The sequence below is a fragment of the Pan paniscus genome, chromosome 12 (assembly GCF_029289425.2).
Source record: "Pan paniscus chromosome 12, NHGRI_mPanPan1-v2.0_pri, whole genome shotgun sequence".
Classification (NCBI taxonomy): Eukaryota; Metazoa; Chordata; class Mammalia; order Primates; family Hominidae; genus Pan; species Pan paniscus.
Genome location: NC_073261.2, coordinates 14959175 through 14972354, shown reverse-complemented (window position 1 = coordinate 14972354; position 13180 = coordinate 14959175). Strand labels below are relative to the sequence as shown.

The 13180-nt window shown below is 48.7% G+C and overlaps 1 protein-coding gene across 1 annotated transcript in view; it reads right to left on the bottom strand.

Moving 5' to 3' along the window:
- Nucleotides 1-417: 417 nt before the first annotated feature.
- Nucleotides 418-13180, bottom strand: part of PAX8 (paired box 8) — a 38543-nt gene continuing 25780 nt past the window's right edge. The window contains exons 10-12 of the mRNA XM_055108369.2: nucleotides 11941-12042; nucleotides 4875-4961; nucleotides 418-3392 (exon numbers count right to left, since the gene is read on the bottom strand). Coding sequence (XP_054964344.1) covers nucleotides 3316-3392; nucleotides 4875-4961; nucleotides 11941-12042 — 266 coding nt within the window. The 3' untranslated portion in view covers nucleotides 418-3315. The remainder of the gene's footprint in view (nucleotides 3393-4874; nucleotides 4962-11940; nucleotides 12043-13180) is intronic.

Below are 13180 nucleotides of genomic sequence, written 5' to 3'. Positions count from 1 at the left end.
TTCATCTGGTGGGCCCCAGGCAGGGTTCCAGCTGCCCCCTTTCCCAGCAAGAAACCCACTGACCTGCCAGGGTTGGTTGGTCCACATGAATTTCCTGCAAGCTCCTAGCACCCTGGGCTGGCCTGGCCTGTGCTAGAACCTGAGGAGGAAGAGGAGTGAGGGTAATGGATCAGGGAGAAGTTAAGAGTAAACTGCCTGGGAAGCTCAGGTGGTCTCTCTACATGAGCAGTGAAAGGGATTATTCCAGGGGGAAGGGATAGGCCCTCGGTGCTCTCAATGCCTCAGCAATGCTTTGGGTCCATCCTCATCCCCAATTCTCCTACAAACACACATACCACCCACAGAGAACCCCTGGCTCCCCTGCACCATAAAGCAACCCCCCTTCACCTGCGACCACTCACAGAAGCCGCCCTCCCTACCCCAGGTGAAAGTGGCCCCTCGGCCAACCCTCAAAGCCCCCTGCGTGTCCTCCCTGTCCTTGTCATCACACCCTTCTTCATTGCGTCCCCCCATGTGCCAGCCTGACTCCTCCCAACACCACCCCAAATGCTGGGGCACGTCGAATTGTCTTTCTTTCGCCCAATACATAAATGGCCTTATTTTCTGAGCCCGAAAAGGGGACCCATGGTTTGACCATGGGCAGAATATTGGATGGGTACTAGCCAAGGCCCGCTACATGGGGAACACATCCCACAGTCAACAGACACCCGCTCTGAGCAGAGGTTCCTGGCAAGCCCAGCTCACCTCCGGGAAAGAAAGGCGAGTCTTAAACCACGGTCACCTTAGCCAAAGCACAGCCCAAGCCCCTTTATTGGTTGTGAGTTGGAAAGGGTCTGCCGGGGGTACAGAGTGTCCCCAGAGGGGCTGTGGCTGTGAATGCAAGGGATCGCTCTATGGGTTCCTTGGGATGCTGTGCTCAAAGTGATTCTTGGGTAGGGAGCACTCGGGATCCCAGAGGTTTGTGGTCAGGAAGACTCTCAGATGTCATGGATTCGGAGTCGCGCTGCAGAGGGAAGTTCTGCCATTGAAAAACCAGCCGCATCTCAGATCCCTTCAGAAGAGATGGATTTTCTTCCAGGAGGGTTCCCCCTGCCATGCCATCCATGGCAGCATCCCTAACCGCTCTTTGGGAGGCCTAAGGAGGTAAGAGCCCTCTCTCCCAGCCTCTGTCCTCCCAGCCCTGGAGTCCTTGGGCCCCTTCTATCTGACTCAATCCCAGTGTTGTTTGTCCAGCTGCCCATATTCACCTGGGCATCCCAGCTGCAGGCCCCTGCCCCCTTGTTCCAGCTGTGTCTCACATGGAGAAGGTCCATGTGGACACCAGACAGCCCCCTGGAGTGCAGAGCCCGAGCTGTCACATTGCATTTCCCAAATTTCCTGGAGGTGGTTGGCCTAAAGTCCTAAGTCTCTACAGCCTCCCTCACCTTGTCCTGGCCCCACTACACTCTACCTCTCCATTCAGTCAGGTCAAATCTTTAGCAAATCAAAAGAAATTAAATCCCCAGTGGCAGCTCCAGAACCTCCACTGGGTCTAGAACCATTTGGCATCCCTGATGAGAGGACTCTGGGGTTTTGGGTAAAAGCGTTGGGCTTAGAGTAAGAGGACTTGGTTGAATCTACTACTTCTCATCTTGGGCAAGACATCTCATTTTTTTCAAAGCCTCAGTTTCCTCATATGTAAAATGAAGCTGTATGTAAAACAGGGCTAATTTCAGCTTAACTTATATGAAGCCTTCCATACTGTGCTTGGCACACAAGAGAGCCCAGTCTTCTCTCTCCCTTCAGAGCTGTTTATGCAGGCTCCAGTCACAGCTATTCCCGGATCCCTCACTAACCCACCCTGCTGATTCTCTGGCTTCCTGTTAATAACAACAGCAACTCCTTGTGGGGAGTTTATGGTTGGCTCAATACTGTGCTATTCTTGAATTTGCTCAGTGTTGAAGAACTTGGGATGAGTGAGGTACCCAGCGTTCAACGTGAATTAAAGGCAGAGGGAGAAGGCCAAGCCAGAGCTCTGGGGCATCAGATGGTCCCTTCCAGCCCACGGCCCCAATGTGAGTTTGTCGGCTACTCAGCTCTGATGTTCTTGGGAGAAAGCCCAGCCCCGGGGTGCCTCCTTCTCCAGCCAACCCCAAAGCCTGAGATGAAGAGCAATGGTTTATTGAGTCATGTGGTAATGGCAGGTTGTCTTTAAAAAAAGAAAGAAGCATCAAGGAGAGAAGCCCCACATGGCAAAGAGAGACATTTCACTCAGAGGCCAAAGTCTGGGGGGTGGAAAGAAGGAAGCTTGACCCAAACAAAGTTTCATTTACAGTATATACAGTCAGGCCTTGGGGGCAGGAGCTGCTGGGGAGCAGAGAGGGACCCTCTATCGCTGGCTTCAGGGGGTGCCTTGGGTCCCTTCAGTAGCTGGTGGGCGTGAGCTGCAGGAAGCACATTTGGCTTGGCAGGAGCTGTCAGGAAGGGGAAGCGGGTTTCCTGCGATTCTGCCTTGTTCTGCCCTGGGTGAAGCCGCACACCACACCTCACCTCCCAGGGGCCCAGGCCCTGTGGAATGTCTGTTTTAAGCTCCCTGGGGCTGGCCTGGCTGACGGCAGCTGCCAAGGGGATGCCGCACTGCAGGAGGACCTGGGGTGGTGCTGTACCTTCACAGCAGCAGGCAAAAGAGGTCAGCTGACAGCCTGGTGGAATTTCTGAGGGACTCGCTCCAGCCCTCAGCCCATGCCCAAGAGGGAGGTGTAGAAAGAGCCAAGCAAATGGAGTGGAGAAAGAGGACAGCCAGAGCCTCCGTGTGGGGCAGGCGGGAGGCTGAGGGAGGTGACTCCCTGGGTGGCTGGTGAGGAGAGCCTCGGCACCAGGCTGTGACTTGTGGGCTGGAGGGAAGTGCTTATGGTCCATAATTGCTAGAGTTGTGTTAATAATGGAGCCACGGAGGTGCCCTGTGCACCCCTTGGGCCCGGGCAGGAACCATTCGCCATCCCCCCAAGTTCCTCGGCTATTGCTTCTTCTCTCCTTTGGTGGGTACCGGCTGGGGGCTACATTTCTTCTTCAATTTTGTCTTTTTCAGCATGGCATGGTTCTCTTTCCCTGGGACTCCTGCCCCTCATTAAGGAGTCTTGGAGGACAGTTTGGCCTTCTCCAAGGTCATCCTGTCTTTCATGGTTCATTAAATTAACCACACAGGGAGTGTGCCGCAATGCTGGACTTGTGGTTATTTTTCATGTAATAAATAAAGATTCCTTTGTGTGACTCTCTGGGGCCTGTCCCAGGCTGAGTCCTCCTGTTGCTCAGTCGCTCCCACCGTCCCCATGGCAACTACAGATGGTCAAAGGCCGTGGCAGTGGTGGGAGGTGCGCTCGGCCTTGATGTGGAACTGTAATAATACGGGGAACCTGGACACATTAAAAAAAAATAACAACAACACTGCTGGTCAGAAAGGAAAATTGCACCACAGCCTTCCCTGCATCTGCTGACCTTTAAGACAACACAAGTTAATCATTCATTTCTCTGGCCTATCTGATCATCAAAGATTAACTCCTCTCCAGCCCTATTTCCTCCTTCTCTGGCCTCACCTTTGAGTTTCTGGCCAGAATGAGAACAGTGGCTTCTTGCCCCTTCCCCCTATGACTGCTTTGACCTTCAACACCCTCGTTGCAATAGGGAGAGGGCAATAGAAAACAATTGCATGTGGAACCCCAAAGAATCAAGTGCACTGAGAGGTCATCGGGATCCTCCCTAGCCTTGCCCAAACAGTGCCAGGACAGAGAGTCTTCTTTCTTAAGACCCAGGGAGATTAGACTGCTGAGGGGTCAAAGGGGATCTGGGCTTGACGGCCCTTAAGGTGAGGCTCTGCACACCTGCAGGATGGGCAGCCTGGGGAGGCTCAGTGGGAAGGTGCCTGAACCCTGGCATGTCTCACTGCCCTCGTCTTTTCTGGCTAAATTGAATGGAAAGGTGGGTTGGAGTTGAACTCATCTGGCAAACAGGGCCCAGGTCTGCCACCTTTCAAGTTATTTCTGGAATACAAAGAGGTAATGGGAGGAGAGGGGGTCTTGGGGAATGGATGGTTCCTAGCCTGCAATGGTGCCTGTGGGGTTGGCCATCCTTGGATCACTGCTTCTGTCTGGCTCCGGTTTGCTCTGATACCCCCAAGGCCACCACTCAGGGAGGCTCTAGTGGGATCCCTCAAGTCCCCCCATTGGTGGAGTTTTGCTTTGCTGAAAAGCTTCTCTTCCCAGTTCAGGACCCCAGGACAAGAGAGGGGTGAAGAGAAGCCTGGAAGCTCGCTGAAGCTCACTCTCTGGACCTTGACCCTGAATACTGTCTTCATCTCAGGCTAAATATGGGGAATGTGGTGGAACAAAAGATTTCTGTTTAAGCGTTTGGTGCTGAATCATGAGTATTTCTGAGCCACTTAGATGGTTAATGGGGGCAACAGGATGGCATTCTTGAAACTGGCTCCCAGGAAGGAGGGCAGTTACATTCTGGCGGGTGCCCTGCGTCAGTGTCTGCACTGTGGGACTGTAAGCCGTGGAGGCAGGAGGTCCTGTCTTAGGCTTTTCTCAAGTCCTCCCTTGTCCTCCCCTTCAAGGCCTGAGCCCTGAATCTTACACAAAACAAAGATTTAAAAGACATGGGCTTGAGAAGCAGGAGGGAAACGAATGCCTGGAAGCCTCTGGACTTCTGCCCTCTTTCCCCAAACAACCAGGTACACTGACCTCCTGCTGCCTTCTTCCATCACAAACAGCACCATCTCCCAGGCCCTCTGTATAATCTGAGGACTCCCAGCTTTCAGGTAACCTTTGAACCACCCTTGCCCCCCACCACTCCATCCATCCTGCCCAGCAGAGGCCTGGACAGCCCCAGGGACTTACTCAGCAAGCTGGAGTTGGGGAAGCGCCAGGCCTCGCTGTAGGAGGAGTAGGGGGTGTGGCCATAGGCATTGCCAGAGTATTCACTTCCTGTTGGAGGCACACAGGGGAGAGGCCTGTGAGGTGAAGGGCATCAATGCAGGGCTGGGGTGTGGTAAGGTCTGCAGGGCTGGCAATGGGCAAGCTTAGGAATGGTGGGGGAGACAGTTGGAGCCACAGCAGGGACAATAGAGCTCAGAAGGTCCCTCTGTCATCCCTTTTGGAACCCATCGGTCTGGATAATTTGGGGCAGTGTCCTTTTCCGTAGGTACTGGAGGCACTGGCTTGACATACTACAGCCCTCCCAGGAGGCCCAGAAGGTAGATGTTATAACTACCCCCATTTTCCAGATGAAGAAACTGAGCCTCTGGGATCTGCGGAAGCTCCCAGAGCTGGAGGGTTTGGTGGAGCTGGGAAACTGTGCTATGACTGTAGGGCCCAGGGACTAACTGCTCCTTCTGCTGCCTGGACCTTCTGGAGAAGGGCTCTTCTGGGAGGGCCCCACAGCAGGGGTATGGGGTTAGGGGCCAAAGAGGACATCCATATATATGAACCTTTTAGCCTCCCTAGGTATGAGTGTGTGTGTTTGTGTGCATGGGGGGCTGAGGGGAGGTGTGAGGGTTAAGGATGGGAGAGGAGGGAGAGCCCCAGAGGGCACACACCCTCAGGAAGCTGTGTCCTGGGACTTGGAGTAGTTTGTTGTTCCATCCTGAGTCTGCCACTTTAAGCAAACTCAACGTATAAATTTACACAAAGTAAATCAGATCACCTCCTTCTGTTAATGGATTCTTGACTTTTCCAAAGGAATTATTTACCGAAGAAATTACTTAAGAATTCCCTTACATAACAAAAACAAAGTCAAAGTGATCACCACAGCTACTACTGGTGCTTGGTAAAGAGCTTAAAGTTTGTAAAGTACTTTCCCATACATTATGATCTTTTATTCTCAAGACTACCCCATGAGGTACTCATGGATACTACCAATTTATAGAAAAGGAAACTGGAGTGCAGCATGATTAAGCAGTTTGCCTCAAATCACACTGTTGTTAAATGTCAGAGTAGAACTCGACCTTAGGGCTCTTGATTCCAAATTGCAGATAATCCCTTTATTCACTTATGCGATAATTCCATTTACAAAGCTAGATTCCTGCCAACCCTGAGACTCAATGAATGTCCACCCAGCCTTTCAGAAACTCACCTACGATTGGGAGCTACGTGGTTCTGAGTCTCCTTCCCCAGACTCTTTGGAGGGGTTGCTCGAAACTCCCTGACTCTGGAGCTGACCTGTCTAGAGTCAAATCCTTACTTCCCATTTCCTGGTTATGTAACCTTGGACAAGTCACTTAGCCTCTCTGAGTGAGTGACTTACAGGTGAACCTTGGTTTCCTTATCTGTAAAATGGGCCAAATAATTATCCCTATCTCATTTGGTTTAATGAGAATTAAATGAGAAAATACGTATTAAATGCTTAGCACCATGCTTCAAATATATAGGGAGTGCTCAATAAATGTAAGCTTTTATTATTTTCCCATTAAACAGGTGCGAAAATAAAGCTCAATGGAGGCTTAAATCAGTCATCCAACCAGTCTTAAGGCCTGGGTTGAGGTTAGTGGGAGCTGCTTTATTGCCAGACAAGTAGGCATTTATACAGGAAGAAGAGAGATGAAGAGGAGAAGCCTAAAGCAGAGAAAGGCTACTGGATCCTTTCCTTGTCTAGGAAGTCAATGATGGACTAAGAACACAGTAAGAAAGTTCCTTAGGGGCAGAGACTAAGTCTAACATAAATCAAGCAAAAAACATGGGTAAAAAAAGGAAGGGGGTAAAGAAGTAAAAAAGCAAAGAAAAAAAACCCTAAGAAATAATCTAATCGAAACATCTAACAGATGAAAAACTAAGAAATAATCTACTCTAAACATCTATTTAACAGATAACACAGCTGTGACATAGGGAAGTAAACACATTTGGCCAAGGCCACATGTTCAGTGAAAGCCGGAACTAGAACCCTGGCCCCGTCCTTCCACAATGGTACTCTCTCTTGCATCTCCCAGTGCCAACTGCCTCCTGTTTAACTCAGGTCTCCCGGGTTTCAGCCGATTCTCTACTGGCCACACAGCAAGGGCCCTCTCACCTTTTACCACACCCTTCCCAATGGCAAACACAGTGAGCTCTAGAGGACAAGGGAGAGAGGTGGAAAACATGATGTGTTTACCCTCTCATTTTGTCACTCATTCATGCATTCACTCACTCACCCACTTATTTATGTATTTAACTACCATTTACCGAGTACCTCAGTCACATGGAACCTGGGGCAGGGGATGGAGCTCGGTAGGTGGTACACACCTGGGTGTGGCATCTTCCCATCATCAGATGTGCCTACCTGCTTGCAGTCACAGCAGATGAAACGTCTCTGCCCCAATGAAAGGCCAACCCTGCCTCTTTGCTCTGCATCCCACCCTACTCACCTTTCCAAGGATTTGGCCGCTCCAATGATCCCGTTTTCTGTTTCATCAGTCTCTCCCTTCACCCTGCAAACATATTCTGCTATCTTCTGTCTTTAAAAAATCCTCTTCCTATCCCCACATTCCTCTCTAGCTACCAGTGCCTTTCTCTGCCCCATGGTCTCTGCCTTCACCTTCTTATCCCTTCCTATCAGGCCAACTCTGATCCCCTCAAGTCCCCACAGTCTCTAACTCCATCATACCAATGGTCACTTCTATATACTCAATTCCCTTGACCTTTTAGCTCATCCCTGTCTCCATGCCTTTGGGTTTGTGATGCCCAGTCTTCTGTTTGCTTTGTAACTCAGTTGTCTTTCCTACTCATTCTTCTTGCTGTTCCTTCTCTGTTAGAGCTCTAAATTGTTGAAGAACCCCAGGCTTGGTTTCTAGTAGTCTTGTCATTAAATGACAGCTTTGTGCAATGGCTGAAATTTATACTCTAGTCAGGATTCTTTCCTGGCTTCAGACACACATGATGTACCTGCTGACTTATTAAAACTGGACATTTAGTAGGCATCTCAATCATAACACGGCCCAAAAAACTCTTGATTTCCACTTGCCATCTACTACATCACTTCCCCTCCTGGTCTCCCATATATATACTTGCCACCATCATCCATGCCCCAAACCTACAAATGATCCTTGTTTCCTCTATTTTCTCATCCCAACAGCCAATCTACCAGCAAGGTTTGCTGGCTTTGCAACCAAAATATATTTTCAGGGTCTCTTTTTCCCTCCTTCACTGCTAATTCCCTAACTCAAGCCACTGTCATCTCTTGCAAGAACTACTGCAACTGTCCCCTAACTGGTCTTTGTGCTTTCTCTCTTGACTATGTACAATTCATTTTCCTAGAAATCAGAGTAGCCTTTTAAAACTCGACCCAGCCACTACAATTTTGTGCTACCATGCTAAACTAGTTCCTGCCTTAGGCCCTTTGCCCTTGCTGTTCTTTGGTCCAGGGATGGTCTGCCCCAGTTTATCACTTGAATGGTCACTTTGAACACCTTCTCAGAGAGGCCTCCCCTGACAGCCCAATCTAAAGTAGTTATCTCCTCTCCCTGTGGCTCTTTATTACATCATCCCATTTTATTGTCTTCACAGACAATAAATTATTATGTTCATTCATTGACTTATTTATTGTCCATTTGTCTTCACCATTAGGTTATAAGCTCCAGGAATAAAGGAATCTGACTTATTCACTGCTGTATCCCCAGCATCCTATACAGTAGACCTTCAACCAGTATTTGTTAAGTGAAAAAGTGGTAAATGGATGGAAGGATGGAAGGATGAATGAAAGTGTGAATGGTGGAAGGATTGATGATGAAAGGACGGACGGGTGACAAGATGGATGGAAAGATGGACAGATAAAAGGATGTATATATAGAAAGATGGATAGATGAATGGAGGAATAGATTGAAAAGGGGATGAAAAGATGGATCTAGGAGAGGAGGGATGGGTGGAAGAATGGATGAAGAAAGGATGGATGGAAAGACAGATTAAAGGATAGTTCTATGAAAAGATGAATGGATGAATGAATATGGATGGAAAAATAAAAGGATGGATGGATGGAAAGATGGATGGATGGAAAGATGGATGGATGGAAAGATGGATGATAGATAACTGGAAAGACAGATGAATTAAAAGATGGATGGAGGGACCGGGCACGGTGACTCGCACCTGTAATCCCAACACTTCGGGGGGCCAAGGCGGGCAGATTGCCTGAGGCCAGGAGTTCGAGACCAGCCTGGCCAACATGGTGAAACTCCGTCTCTACCAAAAATATAAAAATTAGCCAGGTGTGGTGGTGGGTCCCTGTAGTGACAGCTAGTGGGGAGGCTGAGGCAGGAGAATCGCTTGAACCCGGGAGGCAGAGGTTGCAGTGAGCTAAGATCACACCACTACACTGCAGCCTGGGCAACAGAGCAAGACTCCGTCTCCAAAAAAAAAAAAAAAAGAAAGAAAGATGGATGGAAAGATGGAAGGATTGGTGGAAAGGTGGAGGATGACGGGATGGATGATGAAAGATGGAAGGATAGATGGGAAAATGCATGGATGCGTGGAAAAATGTACGGGAAGATGAATGAGTGGAAAGATAGATGACTGGATGGATCCATGTGTCTGGAGCTGCTGGTTCTGCGTTGAGAATCATTGACTGTTAATGGAGTCAGAACAAAAAATAAAATAAAATAAAATAAAATAAAATAAAATATAAAATAAAATAAAATATAAAATAAAATAAAATAAAATAAAATAAAATAAAATAAAACAGAAACAGAAGGTGAATAGACAAGGGAAATCTGTCCTAGCCCTTTTCCTGTGCTCCTCTCTTGCAGCCTGTGTCTTTATTTCTGGTATGGTAGGAGGCAGTATGGTGTAGAGGAAAGAGCCTTAGACTTGAAATGGAAAAATCCGTGTTTGCATAACTCAGCCACTTAGTATGATTATGACCCTGAGCACACCACTTTGCTTTTGCTTCAGTTTCCTTATCCATAAAACTGGGATAGTATTAGCCTCTTAGTCTTATGGTCAGGGTAAAATTAGAAATAAAGTTATACATATTTGAATGGCTAGACATGCAAAAGTACATAATAAGTGATCACTTCCTTCCTTTCACAATTGATGGATGAATGTCTTTGGCATGCCTTGCTTTAAGCATTTATCATGTACCTAACATGAATGTAGTAGGTGTTCGATGAAAGTTTATTCACTTTAATTGCAGGAGTCCCCATTCAATCAACTGGGAGATTGCAAGCAGTGGTAAGAGACGGACATAGAATTTTTCCACAAAAAAATTTCCTTAAGAATTCATTTGCACAGTGCCATTCCTAGGAACTAAGTGATTCATTTAAATAGTATTGCATTTTCTAAAACTGATTTTCATGGAACTCACTGGGAGCCCAGCTGTGTAGGGCAAGGTCCCTCCTTTGTGGATTTCACTTGCAGTCAGTGTCCTAGTTGTGCTATTTTTTTTCTTTTTCTCAGAACCCACTCAGGATTCTTTCTGGAAACAACCTGGGGGACTTTGATGAGAGGCTCAAGCCTTCTAGAGACCTCACAGGTCAGACTCTGGGCCCCAGGAACCCCTTGCCCTGGGCCTGCCCTCAGGGAATGATTCATAATTAAGAGAAAAGCCTTGTGCTTTATGTTTCTTCCTCCTCCTCTAAGCAGGCGGCAGGGGAAGGTGGAGGGGTTGGAAGGGGAATGGGGGGAGCCGACTGGAGCCTGGGATTTTGATTGAGAGGCCCCATTATCCACACTCTTAAAAAAATAACCGAATCTTTTCCTTTTTTATCTTGACCAATCTCATTTCACGCTCCAGAAGAGGAAGGGAGGGAGGGAGGGAGTCCGGGGCCAGGAGAGAGAGAGGAGTCAGTATTCTGTATTTTCAACGCTGCATTAAGCACATCGCCACGGTAACCAGGCAGCAACAAGTGCCAGCTCAGCAGGTTCCCAGGGAGCACAGAGCCTTTCTCCCTCCCTCTTTCTCTCCCTCCCTTCCCTCTGCCCAGGAGATCCCAGCCCACCTGCCTCTGCATAGGGTGCCCAGAGTGGGTGGCTGGCAAAGATTAACTCCTGCCGGCAAGGAAGGGAAGCAGGCCTAGGTAAATATGCCAAGTCTCTGGGGTCACAGCCAGAGAGGCTGGCCTAGGGCTGGCATGGGGGTCACAGATGCCTTGTGTTCAGAGCTCTTTCCAGAAACTCCAGGTCCCAGGCCTTTTTGACCAGTGACAATGGCTCAATTATGTCTCATCCATCCCAAAGTCTTCCCTACATGGCTCCTAAAAAATTGAGACTTGCCCAAGGAAACTCCCATTATCTTCATTTGTCCAGACCTTGTCACCTTGAATCATCATTGGATGATGACTGGCAGACAAAGAAACCCAAATGACTGGCAGGCAGGTTCCAGAGCAGTCCAAATGAGGATGGAGAGCTACTCCAGGCTCATTTCATCCTCTATAGTACTCTTAGAGTACCTAGAACCCGGGTCCTATCCATGCAGGCTTGAGAGAGAGATGTGAAGCATATATTTCATCATCATCATCGTCATCGTCATCATCATCATCATCATCAATACTCTTCAGATTCAGATTTTACAGAACGGGCAAACTGGGATTCATCAGAGTTAAATCACTGGGAGACCAGCACTGCTTGAGGGTAGGGTTCATCTTCCACTCACAGTGTTTTGGGGCCCTTAGAGTGCTCTCCATTTATGCTCACTGATTCACTGGAAGAAGTGGTGGAGCTTGGATTTGAACACAGACCTGTCTCAGCCCTTCCCTTTCATCATGGAGGGTAATATAGCAGGCCTGGGAAGAAGGAGGCCGAGCTGGGGCAAGTTAAATAGGGAGTCAGGACTGCACTGGGACATCGTCTCCAGGCATTTACAAGGAGATGCCCTCTTTGATCCATCCTTCAATGCCCTTTAGGAAGTCTATGAATAGGGCACAGTATGCCTCTTGCCCCTTGTGTCCCACCTTGCTCCAATACTTCCTCTTTGCAGTGCTCCCCTTCCTGCTGGCCCTCTCCTTACCTGCCACCATGCCTGCGATGGCAGAGGAGGCATAGCTGCCCTGTCCGCTGGTGGGGATGTGGGGTGGGTATCCGGGCAGCGTGGGCCCCACCATCTCTCGCCCTGGAAAAATACAGCAAAGAGTCGTCAGTTGGACCATGGGGGCTCCCATATGTATCATCTCACTCTCCTGAGGCTGTCTTCCTCCATGCCATTCCCACCCTCTCTACAGCCATTCTCCAAACCCACTTCCTCCTGCCCCCACTCCTCATCTGAGCCCAAGTTCTTTTCACCTCTGTCTGGTCTTCTGCAGGACAGAGGCTCCACCATGCAGGGAGCACTTGTTACTGCAGTCTCACACTGTTCCCTGTTCTCCAGTGGTTTTGTTTACGTGATTGTTATCTTATTAATCCACAAGAATGTCCTGGTATTGGAGGCTGAGGTTATGTCTTCTGTTCTTTGTTACCCCCAACAGCAGCCAGCAGAGCAGTGGGTATAGCTGGCCTCCATAAATACATTTGAGGCCACTTGACTCACAGCTCATCCCTTTCATTCCCGGCTCTGAGGATACCAAGAGTAAGACCCTATGAAGGGATGGCATGTATGTGGGCCACTAACTCATCACTATTTTTTGGGGGGCCTGTGACAGACATTGCTAATCAACCACTATACCATTTCCCCCTGAGTAGAGGGGGCCTTCCAAGTGGATGCAATCTATCAGAGTTGCCAGGTACAGGAAACCGATTGGCTAACCCCAACCTAGAAGGAGATGTGGCGGAGATATTTAGCTTTTACATGACCACAAGCCACATATCTGTCCATTCTATTTTGAAAAGAACCATTTTTAGCAAAACAGACACCAATCTCTCTGTTTATCTATAGCTTGTGGGTCATACCCCCACCTTGGTGATACCAAATCAGCTCTGTAAAGACCTCATTTCCCGGCTCTGCTTCTCCTCTACATCGAGAAATCACTTTCCCATTTTGGAGGCCCCACCTGACCTGGCGAGCATCTCCCCATCTACTGCATATAACAATGAACATAAACATGATCCCTTGCCCCTGCCCCTCTTCTATCGCTCCTGTGTCCTGCAGGCCCCAATCAGATTCTCCTTCACCCCAAGATTCTTGGCAAGGTGACAATACACCCTGGTTTGCCAAGGTGTACCCAGGTGATGACCAGTATCCCAGCATATTTGTTAATAATGCCCATTTCATTCTCAAAATGCTCCAGTTGGAATAATGAGTTATTTGCTCTTCC